Source organism: Myotis daubentonii, chromosome 9 (assembly GCF_963259705.1).
Source record: "Myotis daubentonii chromosome 9, mMyoDau2.1, whole genome shotgun sequence".
Classification (NCBI taxonomy): Eukaryota; Metazoa; Chordata; class Mammalia; order Chiroptera; family Vespertilionidae; genus Myotis; species Myotis daubentonii.
In genome coordinates, this window is record NC_081848.1 from 48,946,165 (window position 1) to 48,966,340 (window position 20,176).

Genomic DNA, 20,176 nt, shown 5'->3' on the forward strand with positions numbered 1-20,176 from the left:
CTCCTGCTATTTGAAGAGTGTGGAATTTCCCCTTTTAACAACTGTGGAGAATTTTAAAGTGACCGTCAATGAATGAGACACTATATATTAGATTTTTTAAAATGATAGGGAGATTTCTGAATATGATATTCTTGGACTTAGTTATGTTACTGGGACCCCAATTTTTTTTTTTTTTTGAGTCCACCTGCCTGTGTGCACTGGCCCGAACAAATGCAGGCGCGGAAGTTTGCAGAATAGAAAGAAAAATAGTTTAATATTGAAGTGACCAATCCGGCGAGGGGGAGCTAATGCTAAAAGCCCGACTCCTCTGTGGCACATAGGTTAAGATTGTATAGGGCAAAAATCGCAAGACACTGAGGGGTAGGGGCTCCGGGTCCTGCTGGGAGCTGACTGGCTGGAGGTGAGGTAAGGTAACGAATCGTTTCGTCGGGTCTAGAGGACAGTGCTGAGGCCTGCTCAGGCGTCCCTCGTCTGGGCTCTTGGGGAAGTAGCTGGGCTTCTCCACGTCAGGGCGCAGGAGCCGAAACATAACTTAGGTCAAGATGTTATCTTTAGTCTGGACCTTGTGACCATTAGTCAGGTCTGGGCTGTCTTCTGCTGCCTCGGGGGCGGCTGATTATCCGGGGGAAAGGCTAGGTTTCTGAGGGGTATACCGAGAGAAATAGTATTTTTAGAGCTAGGATTTAAAACTAAATGTAGTCAAAGTCATAGGGACCCTCAGTGTCAGGTGAAAAAATATTGCCTTGCAAGCTGTGCTCTTTCTTGACGTGGTTTAAGAGTGTGAGGCAAGCCCAGCTGGGTTTGAATCGTCTTTCCTGAGTCGTGTAGGCTGAGTTATGAAGTCTGTAGCTGCTTCCCTCTCCTGTGGAATGGGAACAGTAACAGTACTGCCCCCTAGGGTTGTTGTAAAGGTTGATAATTAAATAATGAAGTTATACTCGCATATTTAAAATGATACATCCTTGCAGAAATGCTTGTGATACGTTGCAAGCAACCTAAATGTCCATTAATTGGGAAATGGTTGAATACATTGCAGTACAGCTATGCAGTGGAGTACTGTGCAATACTTTGTGTAGTAATATGAAAGCTCTCAAGGATAAATTAAATGAGAAAACCAGGGCTCAGAAGAGTGTGCTGTGCCACTGTTCATGTCAAAAGGAGGCGGAGGATGTATATACATATTTACTTGTATATTCTTAACCTATTTCTGGAAAGATGCCCAAGGAACTGTTAGCAGTGGTTGCTGGTGGAGAGGGGAACTGGTACTTGGGGATAGGAGTAGGAGAGAGACTTCCTCTATGTCCTTTCATGCTTTTGAATTTGAACAAAAGTATTAACTATTAACTTGTATAACAAATTATACAAGTGAAACCATCAGGAAAGAAATTAGGTTTTACATAAAAATTAGATAATGCACGGAAAGGGTATACATATAGTAAGGATTCAATAAATGGCAGCTACTATTAACATCTCAGGAGGGAGGTATATAGGGAGACGGTCTCAAAAGGCATAGATGTCGGGCAAACTCAACACAGCAGGTAGCAAATCAGATACCGGAACTTTGAATCTCAGCCCTTACTATGGCTAAATCTTAGCCTTTTGACAAGTATGGGGAAGGGAGTGGAAAGTGTTATTTATTTGAAAGTGTTGTTTTAAATAAATTCTTCAAATGTGTGTGCTATTCCTGAATCAAGCATCTATTTAAGCATAGATATATAATTTTGGAATTTGGGGACTAAAAGTGACTTTAGAGATGATCTCTCTCATTTCAGAGATGAGGAAACGCTCAAGCCACGGTGTGACCTTGGTGACTTGCTCAAGGTCACACCGATACTCAGTGGCAGAGCCAGAATCTACACGGAGGCCCGCCTGGCTTCCTTCCCACTGTGCCTTTGCATGCTAGGGTTACAAAGAATAACAGGCGTTTCCTGTGTTCTCTCTGCACCTTTCACAGCCATTCACTCCACCATCCATCTGCTGAAGTTGGGCAGCCCCCCGCCGCACAAAGAAGCCCGCCAGAGTCGGAGGGAACGCCGGAAGAAGCTGCTGGCTGAGCAGGAGGAGCTGGAGCGGCAGATGAAGGAGCTCCAGGCTGCCAACGAGAACAAGCAGCGGGAGCTGGAGGCCGTGAGGAAGGTGAGGAGGGGAGCGGACGCCGGGCTGGGCCCGGAGGGCTCTTGGCGTCGCAGGAGCCACAGCTGCCTCGCTTCCGAGCTTTGGTTTTACTAAGACCAGGTTCCTGCAGTTTGGGGGAGATTTTTTTGGCGAACTGTGTTCCCAGGGAGTGTATCTACACCCTCAGGACACCCTGGTTTCCCCAGCCTGAAAGGATGAGGGCCTCAGGGCAGCAGGGACATTGCATTGACCAGAGAAGCATATTTATAAGAAAGCACACTTGAATTTTGTCAGAGAAGTTGAGAAATGTTGTTCCCCTGATGTCACGGTGACTTTTGGCGACCTGGGGAGAGTCTGTTGCTTTTTCAGTTTTTCCCCTTTGCTCTCATCTTCACTCGTGAGGACCTTATAAGACCCTGAGTGTAGAATTGTGGGTTTTACTTACTGTTCAGAGTCAGAGGTCCAGTCTGGGTCAGCTTCTCCTCCCATCTCAGGGCTAGGGGTCAAGTACCATAGGCTGTACAGCTACAATAGTTGTTGACGGTCACTGGGCAATTTTGTTCCTTGGTTATGTCACGGTTTTGGGGGGGTGGGGAGTTGGTGGTGAGTGCCCAGCGTGTGGCCCTGGTCTTTACCTGGGATACCTCTGGGTTGAGCCCGTCTGCCTGAATCACGGAGCACGTGTGAGCCATGAGCCGAAAGACCTGTGTGTCCTCCTCTGCAGCACCTTTGCCCTGGGATGTGGGGGTTGCTTATAGTATTGTTATCGGTGGAAGGGGGATGTCCTTTCCCCGCTGAGTGCTTTGGGTGGAGTCCTTACAACATCTCAAGAAAAAGAATTTTCTGAGACTCGCACAGGAAGATGAGTGACTTTTATTAGCGTGGAATTACATCTCTGGGTTTCCAAAGTCCCATTTCCCTTAGTCCGGTCCTGGAAGGAGGGCAGCTGGGGATTCAGTAGAACTAAAATCAGAGCCAGTGGCCAGAGTTTCAGTTGCATGTGGCAGCCGGTTCCAGTTCAGCATCAGGCTAGTGGTAGTCCTTTAGTCCTTTGTGGGTGAGCTCCACATGGCCATGGGCCATCTGGGCTCCAAGGGGAGCCAAGGGAGGATTCCCCCTGCAACACGAGTCCCGAGGGAGCCTGAGGCCAAGAGCGCAAGAGAGCCAAGAGAGCGGACTTCTTTGTTTAGGGGATTCAGTGTCTCAGATCTACCCGCGCTTGCAGTGGCCACTCCAACTCTGGCCAATGATCTGTCCCCAGGTGTGACTGACAGGAGAGCACCCTCCCTGTTTCATCCAAACTTTACTTTACTGGGCCTGCGTCTATGTATCAGCCCCCCCGCCCCCCGCCACATGCAGGGAATAGACCAGACCAGAGACTCCCTGCGGAGTGTGAAGCTGTAGCGTCCTGGCAAAGCTGCACAAATGACCTGCCCATGATGTTTGGCCTTTGCTTTGCTCCTTTCCAGTTATTCATAACTAGGTTAATTACAGCCGTATCAGGATAAGGCCCCTCATTCCTGGCGAGGTTCTCTCTTTGCTACCCATGGAAATACCACATTTATGCTGATTTCCTCCTCGTGGACTCCCAAAGAATTTTTTTTTTTAAAATATATATTTTATTGATTTTTTACAGAGAGGAAGGGAGAGGGAAAGAGAGCTAGAAACATTGATGGGAGAGAAACATCGACCAGCCGCCTCCTGCACACCCCCTACTGGGGATGTGCCCGCAACCAAGGTACATGCCCTTGACCGGAATCGAACCTGGGACCCTTGAGTCCACAGGCCGACGCTCCATCCACTAAGCCAAGCCGGTTAGGGCAAAGAATTTTTTAATATACTTTTATAACATTAAGAACCACGTGGACATGCAATCTTGGAAATAGCTGTTCCGCCCAGCACATCGACTTTCTAAAAGCAGCTCTTAAGGTCTTGCTGCTCTTCTTCCCAAATCACTCCTGCATCTCCCCTCTTTGGGCTGTCGTACATCTTCTCTAAAAACTCCCTTCACAGGCTCAGATGAGCACCTGCAGCATGAGGTTGCTGCTCCCTCCACCCACTGTGCACAGAGTGCGGTGGGTGTTACGAGTGGGGATCTGGACATGGTGCCCCTCCTTTATAACTTACAAAATGGGTCATACCTACAAAGGAGAGCATGCAATATGTGTATGCAAATACAGCGACTATTTCTGAAAGTACCAACCAAGTTAAGATAGAATATTGCCAGTAGTTTAGAAGCTCCTGTGTTCTGCCTTTAAAAGAAATTTGCAAGCAGCAAGTTTGTGGTTTATGTTTGGTTTCATGAGTAATTTTATGCACGCCTAGACTCCTGTAATTACCACAGACAGAGTACAGACAAACTCCAGTGCCCCAAAGAATTTCCTCACTCTGCTCCTTGTATTCAGACCCTCCCTCACCCAAACCCCTAGAAACCACCGATCTGTTCCTGTATTTTGGCCTTTTCCAAATTCTCATATAAATGGAATAAGTCAGCATGTGTGTTTTCAGGAGTTCTTTCACTTAGCGTCATGCATTTGAGATTCATCCGTCTGGTGTCCCTTTAAATTCTTTTGAACTTGGTCTCCCAGTAGCATGTAGGTCTCCCTTCCTGCTCGGTTATGTGAGTGCCGGCCTGAGTTGGCAGGGCCTAGGCCACTTGGACCGCTTTCTTATTACATAGCTTCACAGAATTATTTTTATTTATATTGTTATTGATTTCAGAGAGGGAGAGATAGATAGAAACATCAATGATGAGAGAGAATCATTGATCGGCTCAACCCTATTGGGGATTGAGCTCGCAACCTGGACATGTGCCCTGACCGGGAATCAAACCCCTGACCTCCTGGTTTATAGTTGACGCTCAACCATTGAGCCACGCTAGCCAGGTTTCATAGAATTATTTAAACAACTGATTTAGGATTTGATGGATAGGTGTTGAAAAATTGTTACAGATCCCTTAACAATCTCTAATTTTCTTTTTCTTATCAAGAAATAAAATTTTTGCCCTGGCCTGGAATTAGGCTACATATTTGTGAATTTTGTAGGACTTGCTAGGCCTTAGTTGATCGAGAAGAAGCTATAAGAAATCCTGGTATTGCCTTTTTAAAATATAAATTAATAGATTTCTTTAAAGGCTTTACTTAAATAATTTTTTAAGAAGGCTTTATTTTTGTAGGGCAGTTTTAGGTTCACAATAAAATTAACTGGAAGGTACAGAGATTTCCCATATGCCGTCTGCCCCATGCATAGCTTCCCCCATGCTCAACACCCCCCACCAGAGTGGGTACATTTGTTACAATTGATGAGTCTACACTGATACTCATGATCACCCAGAGCCATGGTTTATATTAGGGTTCACTCTTCGTGTTCTACATTCTGTGGTTTGGACACGTGTAATGACGTTCATCTACCATTAGAGTATCATCAAGAGAATTTTGTTCTGTCTGTTCATTCCTCCTCCCAAAATAATGTTTCATTTCTACTGTTGTTTCTTTAAAAAATATAATCATTTGCGTAGGTAATATAATTATATGGTTCAAAATTAAAAATTACAAAAGGCCGAAACCGGTTTGGCTCAGTGGATAGAGCGTCGGCCTGCGGACTGAAGGGTCCCAGGTTCGATTCTGGTCAAGGGCATGTACCTGGGTTGCGGGCACATCCCCAGTAGGAGGTGTGCAGGAGGCAGCTGATCGATGTTTTTCTCTCATCTATGTTTCTAACTCTCTATCTCTCTCCCTTCCTCTCTGTAAAAAATCAATAAAATATATTTAAAAAATAAATAAATAAATAAAAATTACAAAAGGATTTAGTGAAAATATTTCCTCCCACTTCTTTTCTCCCTTTGCTTAGCTCCCACCCCGTGCCTAAGGTAACGATTATTTTTTATTTCTTGTGTATCCTTCTAGGTTTATTGAGTATTTATAAGAAAATATGAACATATATTCTTCTCATTCTTTTTTAAAAAATATATTTTTTAATTGATTTCAGAGACGAAGGGAGAGGGAGAGATAAATGGAAAAATCCATTATGAGAGAGAAACATCAATCGGCTGCCTCCTGTACATCCTACACTGGGGATGGAGCCCCCAATCCAGGCATGTGCCCCAACTGGGAATTGAACCATGACCTCCTGGTTCATAGGTCAAGGCTCAACTACTGAGCCACCGAGGCCGGGCTTAAGCGGTTGTTTCTAATTGTTGTTTCACTGGGGAAAGAGAATATGGAGCTCCTCAGGCCACCCTCTGGAAGCCGGGCTCATAAGTGTTAAGGAATAATGTGTAAGATGACAACACTGTACAGTCAGAACCCAAGAAGCAGATCTCGAACTCATGAATGCATTTGCACACGAATGTGACTCAGTGACTCCATTGCAAAATGCTGTTCAGACTTATCAGTAGTCATTGATTTAACGAATTTGTTTTGTATGTTGGCTGGGAAAATTACTGGAATGGAAGTCCAGCAGATCTAAAAGTTTTTGTTCTGTATTTGTACAACATTAAGAGTATGTGGCTTCTCGCACGTGTTTAAGTGTGACCATTTCTCTCTCCACATGCCTTTCTGTGGATGGCTTTCGCTTGGGTAGAAACTGGAAGAAGCAGCATCTCGGGCAGCGGAAGAAGAAAAGAAACGCCTCGAGACGCAAGTGGAACTACAGGCCAGGTTCAGCACGGAGCTGGAGCGAGAGAAGCTGGTGGGTACCGCACGCCTGGGGACACTGCCGGCGCCGTCGCAGGGCCGGCCTGGTCGGTGGGGCGAGGGCCTGGGAGGCGGCAGTGAGGCCATGTTGTCAGCTTGGCTCTGCTACTGGCTTGCAGTGGGCTGTTGGGGAAGTGATGTGTCTGTTCATGCACCCATTGTTGGTTTAGTGAGCACCTTCTATGTGCCGGGCACCACGCCCAGAATGTAAAGGTACAAGACATAAACCTTGCTTTCAAGACCCTGAAGTGGAAGTTTAAGGAATGGGGCGGTAAGGGCTGTGGTTAGGGTGACTATGTCTTGGTTTGACTGGGACAGTCTCTGCCACCTCGGTATAATTATGACCAGCATCCCTTTTCCCTCTCAGAGTGTTCCTGGCTTGGAAAATAAATAGCTATGGAAAAAGTGCACATCGGTTCCATGACATTTCTCCTCTGTAATGAGCCAAGTCGGAGGTCCTGAAATCATGAAAACATACGGATTCTGGTCTGCTGCCCTCAGCAGCTCTGATTCATCTAAGAGGCTCCCATCCCCAAGATGCCCGTAGTTAGCAGGTCTTTTCACATTGAGTTCTGACCGTGTGGGAGCGTGCTGAGCCCAGCGCCTGTTAGAGGCTCATCACATTGCCTTTGGCAACGTTTTGTCCCTTAGCGTTGAAATGGACATGTTTGAGCTGTGAGAGAACAGCGCACAGAGGAGGGCCAGTGATGTAAAGGGTGCCCCCTCACAGCCAGGGGCCTGGGTTTGTTTCCTCTCTGCTCCTTCCTGAGCACTAGTTTCTCGTCTTTAAATTAGGGGGTTATCATATGATCCGTCATGACTGTTATGACGATGACGTGAGCTAATGCAATTGCAAATGTTTTATAAACTGGATATGCTCGTGTGTGCTATCATATGATCCGTCATGACTGTTATGACGATGACGTGAGCTAATGCAATTGCAAATGTTTTATAAACTGGATATGCTCGTGTGTGCGCTATTATGTTTAGGATGCCCTTGTCTTTTCCTTGTTAAGGCAGAGATTCAAACTCTTAAACCCAGAAGGGAGAAGCCATAACCTTGTCAGGGCACTAAATTCCCTGCCTGAGTCTCCCCAGGGCTGGGGGTGCCCTAGGGGGCGGGGGAGGGGCAGGGGGGAGGGTGCTAGGCTGCCAGGTAAGTGCAGGAGGCTCTGCACATCAGTGTTTCCCTTTGCCTTCGGCAGTTCTGACTGGGGAGAGGTCATTCCTTTCGGAGAAGACTCTGTTGGCAAAGGGCTTGTAGCTTTAAGACAGAAAATAATCTAAAGAGAATTATACAGGGAAACGTATTTTTCCCCCTTGACTTGATTGTAAGGCGTGGAGCGGAAAGGGTGCAGAATGTGCTGGGGCAGGAACACAGCATCGGGGCGTAGTTTGTCCCGGACTCTCTGGGTGTGGTTCTGGTGTTGGTACTGGGAGGGGGTGCTCGATTCCTCTATTTTTGCGTCAAGGACGAAGGGCAGGGCCCTGCCATCCTGTGGGGCTGCAGCTGTGGGCAGTGGCAACCCCTCAGGATGGGGGTGGAGTGGGAAGGTTTCCCTGAGGGTGAGGCCAGCCTGCGATTGAACATGACCCTTTTCTACCGTCAGATCCGACAGCAGATGGAAGAACAGGTTGCCCAAAAGTCCTGTGAACTGGAACAGTACTTGCAGCGAGTGCAGGAGCTGGAGGACATGTACCTAAAGCTGCAGGAGGCCCTTGAGGATGAGCGGCAGGCCCGGCAAGATGAAGAGACTGTGCGGAAGCTTCAGGCCAGGTGCCCATCCGTTTGTGTACTCGCCTTTTCAGTTTCTAGGAATGGCTCACGCTGGTGGAGAGGGAGAGACCTGGAGGCTTGGTGGCTGCGTTGTCTGTTCTCAGTCCGGGCGCTGGGAGAGCCTCGCTTCTGGGGCGGCGGCTGCCGGTATTTCAGAGCAGTCTCGGGGTGCCCAGCTAGAATGCCCGGGGACCCAGGATCCGCTCTGGCGAGACCCTGGCTTCGCCGGCATGCTCCGGACCAGAGAAGAGCCCTTGGTATGGAGACAGGCCTGCGTCACGCCAAGTGGCAGCCCCTTTTTGGGGAGAAGGAGGAAATCAGTTTTCATTTGGTCATTTGGGATTAGTGAGATTCTTTTTTTTTTTTTTAAATATATATTTTATTGAGTTTTTACAGAGAGGAAGGGAGAGAGATAGGGAGTTAGAAACATCAATGAGAGAGAACCATCGATCAGCTGCCTCCTGCACACCTCCTACTGGGGATGTGCCTGCAGCCAAGGTACATGCCCTTGCCGGAATCGAACCTGGGACCTTTCAGTCCTCAGGCCGACGCTCTATCCACTGAGCCAAACCGGTTAGGGCATGTGAGATTCTTTAAATAATTATTATTCAAAATCTTAACTTTTAGAACTTCTTAAAAGCTAGACTGTTTTTTCCCTTAGAGCAGGGGTGGGGAAGGTCGGGCCCATGGGCCGTACAAGGCCCGTGAAATCATTTGGTCTGGCCCTGCCAAGGCAACCGCAGGTGGGACTCGAAATTCAGTAAATCTAGGAGCTTTTGTCATAGCAACATACGTTTATATTAAGTGAATTATATTAAGTGGATGATGTTATAAATATCTAAATGGCCCTTGGCAGCAAAAAGGTTCCCCACCCCCACTTAGAGCTTTTAAAGCCAGGTTTACTATTTGCGATAGTCATGTTCTCGGATGAGAACTCTGCGTTTTTGGTCTTTGTAGCAGCAGGGAGGACGGGGTAGAATGAAGACCCGAACATGAAATTGGAGCTCTCCGCTTCGTCTCCCACTTGCTTCCCTTTGTGTTCTTTACGATGTCTTGTCCGCACTAAACACACTGACCCAGTGGCCGGCTGGTCAGCGCTGGTGCACGCAGGCTTCGAGCTGTGCCTCCGCTTTGGGGAACAGCTGCGGGACGGCCCGGTAGACTTCCCACGGCCGCCGTTCTCATGTGGAGCGGCAGAGGAGGCTCGCTTAATATTTAGGCAGGAAGAGGAGAGAGGAGGTCTTCGTTGTATGCTTTGCCAAAATGATTTTAAAAATAAATAGGTTTTGAAAATTTTAATTCTATTAAGGAAAAATGATCTTCTAAGTAGAAAATCAAATGCTTAGCATATTACCTGGCATTTACAGTCCGACAGGTGTGTGCTCAGTGCCCTGTGATGTTAACTAGATTCTTAGAACTGCCACCCAGTTGCCATTGGCCCCGATGTTGGCACAAGGTTCACTTACTGGGAAGGTTTGAGTCCTAGGTGACTTCCAAAGAGAGGCATTCTAGGGGCACAAGATGGTTTGGGGCCTCTTTATTATTTTTGGTGTGCTGGGAGTTTATAGATTACCCTGTGCAGAGAGCTCACAGGAGAGCTATGATATATATTTTACTTCCCTGCAGTTTGGAGAGAGGTTGATTATAACACAGCAGAGACTGGATCACAGAGGGAACCAGATATCTCTAGAAACTTATTAAAATACTAGAGGCCCGATGCACGAAATCCGTGCAAGAGTCGGCCTTCCTTCCCCCTGCTGCCCTCTGGCACCCGGGACCCCGGCTTCCCTCGCAGCCCCGGCTTCACCCGGAAGGACGTCTGGTCTAATTAACATTATGCTTTTATTATTATAGATTAGTTATTTTGTATTTATCAATGAGTGATCTTTGAATAAGAGATAATTTTGGATAAAACTTGTGACTTTTAACCAGTGGTAAACATTAGAATCACCTGTAAAGTTAAAAAAAAATACACATGTAGGGCCTGTCCCACATTTACTGAATCAAAATATCTGTAGGGAGGAGCCAGGAATGAGTATTGCTATTTAAAAAAACTCTGGCTAATTATTTTGTACATTCTGATTTAAGTACATAGCAAAATGGTTTCAGCCTTTTGAATGCAAATGTAGCTGTTACATATGTACAGATTTGCACCAGTAAGCTGAAATTACTGCACAAAAATTAACTTTTTATTTTTTTAAAAAAATATTTTTATTGATTTTTTACAGAGAGGAAGGGAGAGGGATAGAGAGTTAGAAACATCGATGAGAGAGAAACATCGATCAGCTGCCTCCTGCACACCTCCCACTGGGGATATGCCCGCAACCCAGGTACATGCCCTTGACCGGAATCGAACCTGGGACCCTTCAGTCCGCAGGCCGACGCTCTATCCACTGAGCCAAACCGGTTTTGGCGAAATTAACTTTTTCTTGATGTGCAAAAGCCACTTTATGAATATACGGTAATTATTTTGCTACTTTAAATTATTTTTCTTTTAACTTAGGTTTTGGAACTTGAAATGGGTAAACTGTCGCCCTCTGGTGGTCATTTTTAAGCACGGCCAGTCTCTCCCTTGCAATCCCGGAAGGCGGGGCCTGGTTCAGAGGGTCATTTTGTCAGATTGACAAAGGGGGCTTTCTCCTTGCTCCCACTCCCAGAACAGGCCTTTCTCGGTAGCAAATCAAGGGAAGTCCTCATGGAGTTGAGATAGAAACACTTAAGGCTCCCTCTAAGGAAATGAAACAGCCTTAGGTGAAGGGTATATATCGAGGGCTTTTTAGTTAATCCTCCCGCCCTTTCTTCCAGCAATATTATGTCGTTCTTGGAATAGCTGGCATCTCGTTCTTCCACTGGATGACCCTTTCTCTGTCAGTGTCTTAACATTATCTCACAATGTCCCCAGAGATACTTTATTTATTTATTTATTTTTAAATATGTTTTCATTGATTTTAGAGAGAGAGGAAGGGAGAGGGACAGATAGAAACATTGACGAGAGAGGAACATCACTAATTGGCTGCCTCTTGCGCATCCCTCACTGGGGATTGAGCCCACCACCCAGGCATGTGCCCTGACTGGGAATCCATCCGAGCCACTCCAGCCAGGCTCCCCAGAGATGCTTTGTATAGTAACTTGTTTAAGTGCAAGAACTTTGACTTGAGCCATCGGGGTCTTGTCAATTTTTTGATATATTAAAATTGAAGTTTATTTTTTTGATGTGTAACCTGAAGGTTCGCTAGCCTCTTCTGAATGGGACCTCAGAAGAAAACTGTTCAGTTGACATTGGGAAAACCCAACTATTGGCAAGTTCTTGAGGCTGAGCCATCGCCTGTCCCATTATAACTTCCTCCCCCTACGTGTTCGGGCCTGTGAGGCTGCGGCACACTTCAGTCATGGCGGCAGCCTCAGCAGCAGGTGCCGCGCCTGGCACACGGCAAGCGCCCATGGGTGTTTTGTGAATAACTCAGCGGATCCAAGTTCTACTCACGGGGGCCTCTCGGAACAACAGTCTCTTCCACGTGTGATACTTTTCACGTATGTGAAGGCAGTGAGGAACCGAGCTCTGGAGTGAGGTCTGGGTTTGGTTCCCAGCTACTTTCTAGCTGTGTAACATTAGAAAAGCCATTTCACTGCGTTGAGCCTTCAGTTCCTTATCCATAGACGGAGGCTAACTGCCAACCTTGCAGGGTTGAGGAGATGACACGAGATAATGCATGCAGACTGCTTGTGCAAGGCCTGGCGTTTGCTAGTCACTCAGTGTTGGCTTCTGTTCCTTCATCTCGCTTGCAGATGAGGAAGAGAGATAATATGTAGAATGCCAAAATAAGAACTCTTCAAAAGACACTGACAGGCTGGAATGATGGTTTGATACCAAGAAGGTAGTTTAAAATAGCAACAGAAGCCCAGCTGGCATGGCTCAGTGGTTGAGCCTCGACCTATGAACCAGGAGGTCACGGTTCGATTCCTGGTCAGGGTACATGCCTGGGTTGGGGGCTCAGTCCCCAGTGTGGGGTGTGCAGGAGGCAGCTGATCAATGATTCTCTCTCATCATTGATGTTTCTATTCTCCCTCTCCCATCCTTGCTGAAATCAATAATTTTTTTAAAAAAAATATTATCAACATAACAAATACAGGATCCAGGAGACCTGGCTGAATAGAAATTCATTCGAAAAGATGCGGAGTTTTACTTTCCTTGTGAAGCGATTGCCAAAAACCTCATCTATTCTCAGGTTAGCCTGAGTGAATGTGAGAATCCAGAGCTAATGAGGCAATAATTCCTCCGTAATAACAAAAGCTGCTTTAGTCAGCATTTTCTGTGTGATGGATGCTGTTCTAAGTACCTTACACACATTGCCGCATTTAATGCATCAGCAAACCTTTGATGGTGGGTGTTGTTCCTATAGCTTTTCTGTAAATGAGGAAACAGAGAGGTTAGATTCTTTGGTCAGGGGCTTGTTTGCAAACCACAGAAACAACTTGCGTTGGCTACAGTAATCAGACAATTCCTGGGAAGGTTCTTAGGTAGTTCTCCAGTTCCACAGAACAGCAGGTGGCCAGGCCTGGGACCCAGGCAGGAACCAAACCCCAGCCCAAACCAGGCCACGGGAAGAGTCCAGTCAGGAGGCCGTGGTGCCGACATTGGCACCGTGTCGGTGGCTGCTCCGGCCACCACTGGATCGTGGCTACGGCTGCCACGATAAATTCCCCACTGTCTCTGCTTCTTTGTGTCCATTGCCCCAGAGGCGAAGATCCAGGAGGGGCAGCTGCCTCGCAAGCCCAGGCTTCCCTCGTGTCCTGGCTGCCAAGGGGCAGGGGGAGCAGGCGTGGCCTGCTTTCCATCACGACACCTTCTATGCCGGCTTCTCTAGACGCGTGAAGGGGATTCAGATGCTGGGCAGCCACACGCTGCCAGCGTCCTTCCCCTCCACCCTCTCACCCTGCGGTGAAGAAGCAGGCCCTCCAGTCTTGTTCACTGCTGTGTCCCAGCACCTAGAAAGGACCACGGGAGGGGGTAATAGGTCCACGCGAGCGGGGGAGTGGACTGTGCTGGTCAGACCACACTTGCAGGGTGTGCAGGTGTGGACATCGCAGCCCAAGAGACATCCCAGGGGCACCGATTGGCCTTTGTGGAGCTAGGGATGGGAGGCGGGAGGGCTCATCTTGGCTGAGGAAGACCTTTCCCAGGATTGAGGCTGCCCACAAAGCAACGGGCTCAGTCTGTAATGCAGCGAGTGGCCCATCAGACAGGGTATTCGAGCCGAGTTGGGTAACCACCTCGCAGGGTGTTTGTTGTAGGGGGAATTTTGACAGAGCTGTGGTTGGGGGTTTGGGTGGAGTAGTTGGGGGGGGTGGTTAGATAGGGGTGTGGAGTCTGTTACTTTACTTCCTTTGCTGTTGGTTTTAGAAGAGCAGATGTTCTTGGGTAGTAACTGGCCTGCTGTATGGCTTGTTACTGATGGTCCAGACATTAGCGGTGCGTCCTGTCCTGGGCTGGCATCTGACCAGTGTCTGTGCTTTGGGTACAGGTTTGGGTTGTCTGTTGGTTTAGTTGATTGACTGATTTATTTATGTTTTATTTTTTTAAAATATATTTTATTGATTTTTCACAGAGAGGAAGGGAGAGAGATAGAGAGTCAGAAACATCGATGAGAGAGAAACATCGATCAGCCGCCTCCTGCACATCTCCCAGTGGGGATGTGCCCGCAACCCAGGTACATGCCCTTGACCGGAATCGAACCTGGGACCTTTCGGTCCGAAGGCCGATGCTCTATCCACTGAGCCAAACCGGTTTCGGAGGTTTAGTTGATTTAAATACCTAAGTATCTGGAAGTTCTCAGACAGGTAGCCTATTATGATACTAGGGCAGCCGTGGGCAAACTACGGCCCGCGGGCCGGATTCGGCCCGTTTGAAATGAATAAAACTAAAAAAAAAAATAGACCGTACCCTTTTATGTAATGATGTTTACTTTGAATTTATATTAGTTCACACAAACACTCCATCCATGCTTTTGTTTCGGCCCTCCGGTCCAGTTTAAGAACCCATTGTGGGCCTCGAGTCAAAAAGTTTGCCCACCCCTGGAGTGGCTCAGTGCACTAATTCGTGCACCTTGAAAGGAACTGTGGGCCACGAGGCTGCAGTGGGCACAGGGGCAGTCTCGGCCCATCCTCTGCACCCCCGCCCAGCCCCTCCCACTGCAGCCCCGTCCCCCCTTGTCCCCTGTCTGCCTGCAGCCCCGCTCCCGCCACCGCCTTTCCCACACACTGATGGCGCCGGCCCACTAGCACCTGCTGACGCTGACGGCACAAAGCGATTGGGGTGGTGCCGTCAGCAGGTGCGAGTGGTGGCTGCTGCCCCCATCACCCCTCAGGAGAAGGGGGAGGTGGAGAAGCCCTCGGGCGATTGGGGCTGGCAGCCGCCGCTCACATCCACTGATGGCGCCTAGTGATCGGGGCCGGCGTCGGGCACTGGCAGCGGGTGCGAGCAGTGGCTCCAGTGCCGGCAGTGGGTGTGAGCGGAGCCGGCACCGGCAGCAGGTGCAAGTGCCAGGCGGGACCGTGTCGTGCGGGAGCAAAGAATTTTCAGTAACCACCAGAGGCTTTCCCCGATGACAGCAACTGGTGCCCCGCCTTGGTCTGGTACCCTCGCTCACCTGCTCCACCATCCCACCACAGCCGACGCCTGCCATATTCTGTGCATGCCCCCGGTGTTCAGCACACATCATAGCGACCAGTTTTCGGTTGTTCCGCCGTTCGGTCTATTTCCATATTAGCCTTTTATTACATAGGATTTGGAGTCACACAGACCTGGGTTGAAACCCATTGCTACATGTTTGCTTTTCAGTGGCTTCATGTATAACGTAGAAATGATAGCGCCTTGTTTGTGGGGTTGATGATGAGGACGGTAAAGTGCTTGGCATGTAGTAATTGTTTAGTAAATGGTTTCTGTTGTTATTCTACCTTTTGTTAGTTCCTTCTTCCCTCACCTTCATTAGTTTGTCAGCTTTTTCCTCTGTAATAGGTTTTTACAGATGAAAAATGTTTGGATGTTGGAGTAACCAGGCAAATTTCAGAACGTGGCCCTGCCACCTGCCAGGCAAATGACCTGGGTCAGGCCACTTAACCTTTGTGCCTCACTTTCTTCATCTTAAGCTTATTGTGAGGATTAATTAGGAATATACTTAACTATTGGCCCAGTTCGAGGCACAGTAAGCCTCCTTAAAGGTCATTAATTTTTTTCCCAAAAGAGGGTGAAACAGTTTGGAGCAGGACGCGTGGGTCATGTCCTGTGAACACGGGGCTCTCTGGGTCCGAGTTTCCTCCTTGCAGCACGAGAGAGGCGGATGGGGTGACCTTGGAGAGTCTGCTGCTCGAGTGCCTCGTCATGTGGGGGGTCAGATATGGAGGCCCGGCCCCCACGATCCTGAGCTCCCACATTGCAGGTTGCTGGAGGAAGAGTCTTCCAAGCGGGCGGAGCTGGAGAGGTGGCACCTGGAGCAGCAGCAGGCCATCGAGATGACCGAGGCGGAGAAGCAGGAGCTGGAGAACCAGCGCATCATGAAGGAGCGGGCCCTTCAGGAAGCCATGGCGCAGCTGGAGCAGCTGGAGCTGGAGCGGAAGCAGGCGCTTGAGCAGTACGAGGTAACCTACACGGCAAATGTGCATTTAAATGGTTAAAAACAAGCTTTTTCCTTTTTTTTAAATATATATATATATTTTATTGATTTTTTACAGAGAGGAAGGGAGAGGGATAGAGAGTTAGAAACATTGATAAGAGAGAAACATCGATCAGTCACCTCCTGCACGCCTCCCACTGGGGATGTGCCAGCAACCAAGGTACATGCCCTTGACCGGAATCGAACCCGGGACCCCTTAGTCCGCAGGCCGACGCTCTAGCCACTGAGCCAAACCGGTTAGAGCAAAGCTTTTTGTTTTGTTGTTAATCCTCCCCCAGGATGTTTCCATTGATTTTTAGCGAGAGTGGGAGGGAAGGGAGAGACAGAGAGAGCGAAACATCGATGTGAGAGACACATCTATTGGTTGCCTCCCGCACATGCCCCTGCAACTGAGGTGTATGCCCTTGACCGGAATCGGACCCGGGACCCTTCAGTCTGCAGGTGGACGCTCCATCCACTGAGCAACACCGGCCGGGCAAACACGCTTTTTTAAAATGAGAGAACATTGGCTTAACGGCAAGAAGCCATAGTAGGAATTTTGCTTAACTGGAAGTAAGAAGAAAGGTGGTGAGGTGTATCAGTTAGAGTCCACTCAGGAGATGGAACCCACACAGTAACTGGAACAGGGAAAATTGAATATAAACAAGTATTAACTGTAACCGGATCCCCTATGAAGTGGTAGAGAAGACTCTAAGAGCATGGGAATGGCAGGTGCAGGACTGAGGCAGAGCACCCAGGAAGGACACGCCTGGAGGGTCCCCGTTAGCCCAGTGCTGGGACCCGGGCCTCCTTGGGGAGGCACAGCCGTGGTCACTGGATGGCAGGGAAGCTCCCCGAGGTGCTGTGCCCACAGAGCTCACTGGGGGCCGCCTCTGGGGCCCTGGCCGAAGCTGCCACAGGGAGGTGCCACTGAAATCCCTTGGGGGCACCACGGGTGTCCCACATGCCACGGGAGCCGAGCCACCAAGAAGAGCCCAGTGGAACTGGGAAGCCCAGCCCCTTCCCCCTTCAGCCCCCTCGGCTGACAGAGCTGAGATGGTGCCCGCTGGTGGGGAGACTTACCCTAGAGCCACGGCTGGGCAAGGGAGGGTGGACTTGGAGCCGAGAGGCAGGCACCCGGGACTTGACGCTCACCTGTAATCAGTGTGGATTAGGTCCTCGGTGTGACACTCAACTGCTCTGAATCCTAGTGTCCGCACCTGCATGTGGGGGCGCTGCGGGTTCCTGCTGCTTAGAGTGGCTGTGCGGGCTCACAGAGAAGACCGAGCTGATGGGAAGTGGCCATTGTTGTTTGACTCTTCAACTGCCAATGTGTGTTGCCAAATCCAAAACCTGCTCTGTTTCAGGGCGTTAAGAAGAAGCTGGAGATGGCAACTAGTAAGACGAAGAGCTGGAAGGACAAAGTGGCCCAGCACGAAGGGCTCATCCGCCTGATAGAACCAGGTAACAGCTGTGGGTGTATTCCGTCTGTCCTTCTGTTTCATTATGTGCATCAGGCTTGTGCAAAGAGACTTCTTCAGCCCCAGTGTGCAGAAGCCAAGCTGCTCAGGGCAAGCGTCTCTTGACTTACTTGTCCCTTGAACAGGCGCGAAGGCCCGGTGATCCCTGTGTGCACAGCTTCTAGTTCAGCGGTTCTCAACCTGTGGGTCGCGACCCCTTTGGCGGTCGAACGACCCTTTCCCAGGGGTCGCCTAAGACCATCCTGCGTACCAGATATTTACATTGCGATTCATAACAGTAGCAACATTACAGTTATGAAGTAGCAACGAGAATAATTTTATGGTTGGGGGTCACCACAACATGAGGAACTGGATTTAAAGGGCCAGAAGGTTGAGAGCCACTGTTCTAGTCGCTTTGGTTGCTGTGGCACTTACGGATGTTCCTCGGAGAAGAAATCAGCGGAAGAGTCACTGTTTTGTCTGTGGGAAAGTGATCATGTCAGTGGAAGAACACAGCGCTTCCTGTATTTAAAGCCTGTCTGTCTTTCAGGTTCCAAAAACCCTCAGCTGATCACTCACTGGGGCCCTGCCGCGTTCACCCAGGCGGAGCTGGAGGAGCGGGAGAAGAGCTGGAAAGGGAAGAAGGGCACCGAGTGACCGCGGCAGCGCCCCGGCCGCCCCTGCGCTCCGCGTGCCGCTGGAGGGCGTGATGCGGAAGACAAAAGGGACTGGCTTTGCTGCTTCTAACCCTTCTCCCTTTGACCTCCCATTCGGTCCAGGGACTGCGGAAGCCTTGGTCCCCTTCCTGCAGATAAGGGCTTATCTGGAAAGGAGAAAAGTCAGCGCTTTCAGGCTCTTTGAAAACTGCCGCTTCTGGAAATTCCTTCGTAGCTCTCATTCTTGTCAGCGTCACCGTCGTCCTGTTGGGGGGGGGGGGGGCGCGCGGGTTGGTGCTCTGGGTCCCTGGATGCTTGGACCTCTGTGGGCTCGGGTCCTCATCTCCTTCTGCAGCACGTGTCCTCCTCCCAGTACCTAGATTGGCCCGTTGCCGGCACTTCGCACGGGATGCCCTTGACCGTGCTGCTCGGAGACGGAAGCCGGCAGCTGCCCGTGGACCGTGCCTCGGCTGAGCGGCCACAGTCCGCGGGTGTGGCTGTGCAGGTTTCTGTTTAAAGCATGGTGCCACTGACTGACATCTGGCTTCGGGGCAGTACACATCCTTTTAAACGGTGCTTTGGCTCAGACAGATACAGTAAGTCCCCACTTAACATTATCGACAGGTTCTCCGACCCTAAGCGAAGAGACGTACACAGCAAAACCAGTTTTCCCGCAGGCTAATTCATAAAGACCGGCGTGAAGTTTTCGTGGTATCTCCTCAACATTGTAACAAATCGGTGTTGCACAAAACGATGTTATTCAAGGACCTGCTGTACTTATGAATCAAAGCCCCTAGATGAACTAAGTGGACCCCGTGTGGAATGATATTTTGAGAGTAACTGGATTCCTCCTAAGATTTAAAAATGGTTTCAGTTGTCAACAAGCTGACGGACCCCTTGCTTCACTTGTAGTTACTGTACAGACGTTTCAGGAGTGTGGGAATGCTTCTAACCGGCCTTTTACTTAATAAACGGGGGGATGATCATTTATAGGAATTACCTATGAAAACATTTCAAAAGTGTATTTTTGTCATGTGCCGTCTTAAGAGGGAACAAAATATTTATAAATTTTCAAACATTCTTACCTAATTGTACAATGTAATATGCTGAACAATCTTAATTTTCTTTTTTTGCTAATTTTCTAAGATATAGTAAACGTATTTTATATGATTTTTAAAAAATGGACTTAGAAAGAAAATAAAAAAACAAACAAACCCAGAACAACATACATCTAAAACTGTCTGGTTTAATAAAAGAGTACCATGAAGTTGTGTGTGTGTGTGTCTGTGTGTGTGTGTCTGTGTTTTCATACAAGGAGGTGGACGGGGAGAGGGCTCCTCCTGAAAACACTGGGTTTGCAGTGTGGACCTCACACCCGTGTCACTAAGTGAACTGTGGCCTTGTGTTCGGTGTCTGGGTCACTGAGGTGGTTACCGTGCCTGCTCACAGACGGGAACTTACAGAGACAGTTTCTCCCTCATTGTTGCTCTTACCTCCACGTCCCCTTACCTCTGCTTCCCATATTCATGTGTCTTTCAGTTTTCCCGGAGTCAGCAGTGTGGTTTTTCATGTTTTGGTGCCAACATCTGTCCTGTTTTGGTTGCCAAGAGTAAAACTCCTGCTGCGGACACAGGCGGCCACGCATCCAACCTGATGGAGTGTCGGGTAGCTGACCTCCCCCTTCGAGAGGGAGAGGGTGCGCTGGCTGGTGGGTGTTTAAAACTGGTCTCCCTGCGGCAGTGGCCCTCCACCAGGCGTGAGTTTGCCCCTGGGGACGTTTGGCAATGTCCGAAGACGTTTTCGGTTGTCACAGCGCGGCGTGTTC

At 48.9% G+C, this 20,176-nt stretch overlaps 1 protein-coding gene across 2 annotated transcripts in view; it reads left to right on the forward strand.

The window, feature by feature from the left end:
- Positions 1 to 19,618, forward strand: part of SWAP70 (switching B cell complex subunit SWAP70) — a 66,339-nt gene extending 46,721 nt beyond the window's left edge. For both annotated transcript variants that reach the window (XM_059708869.1, XM_059708868.1), the window contains 6 exons: positions 1,955 to 2,136; positions 6,697 to 6,804; positions 8,420 to 8,586; positions 16,023 to 16,221; positions 17,603 to 17,699; positions 18,246 to 19,618. In XM_059708869.1, coding sequence (XP_059564852.1) covers positions 1,955 to 2,136; positions 6,697 to 6,804; positions 8,420 to 8,586; positions 16,023 to 16,221; positions 17,603 to 17,699; positions 18,246 to 18,352 — 860 coding nt within the window. In that variant the 3' untranslated portion in view covers positions 18,353 to 19,618. The remainder of the gene's footprint in view (positions 1 to 1,954; positions 2,137 to 6,696; positions 6,805 to 8,419; positions 8,587 to 16,022; positions 16,222 to 17,602; positions 17,700 to 18,245) is intronic.
- Positions 19,619 to 20,176: the final 558 nt, after the last annotated feature.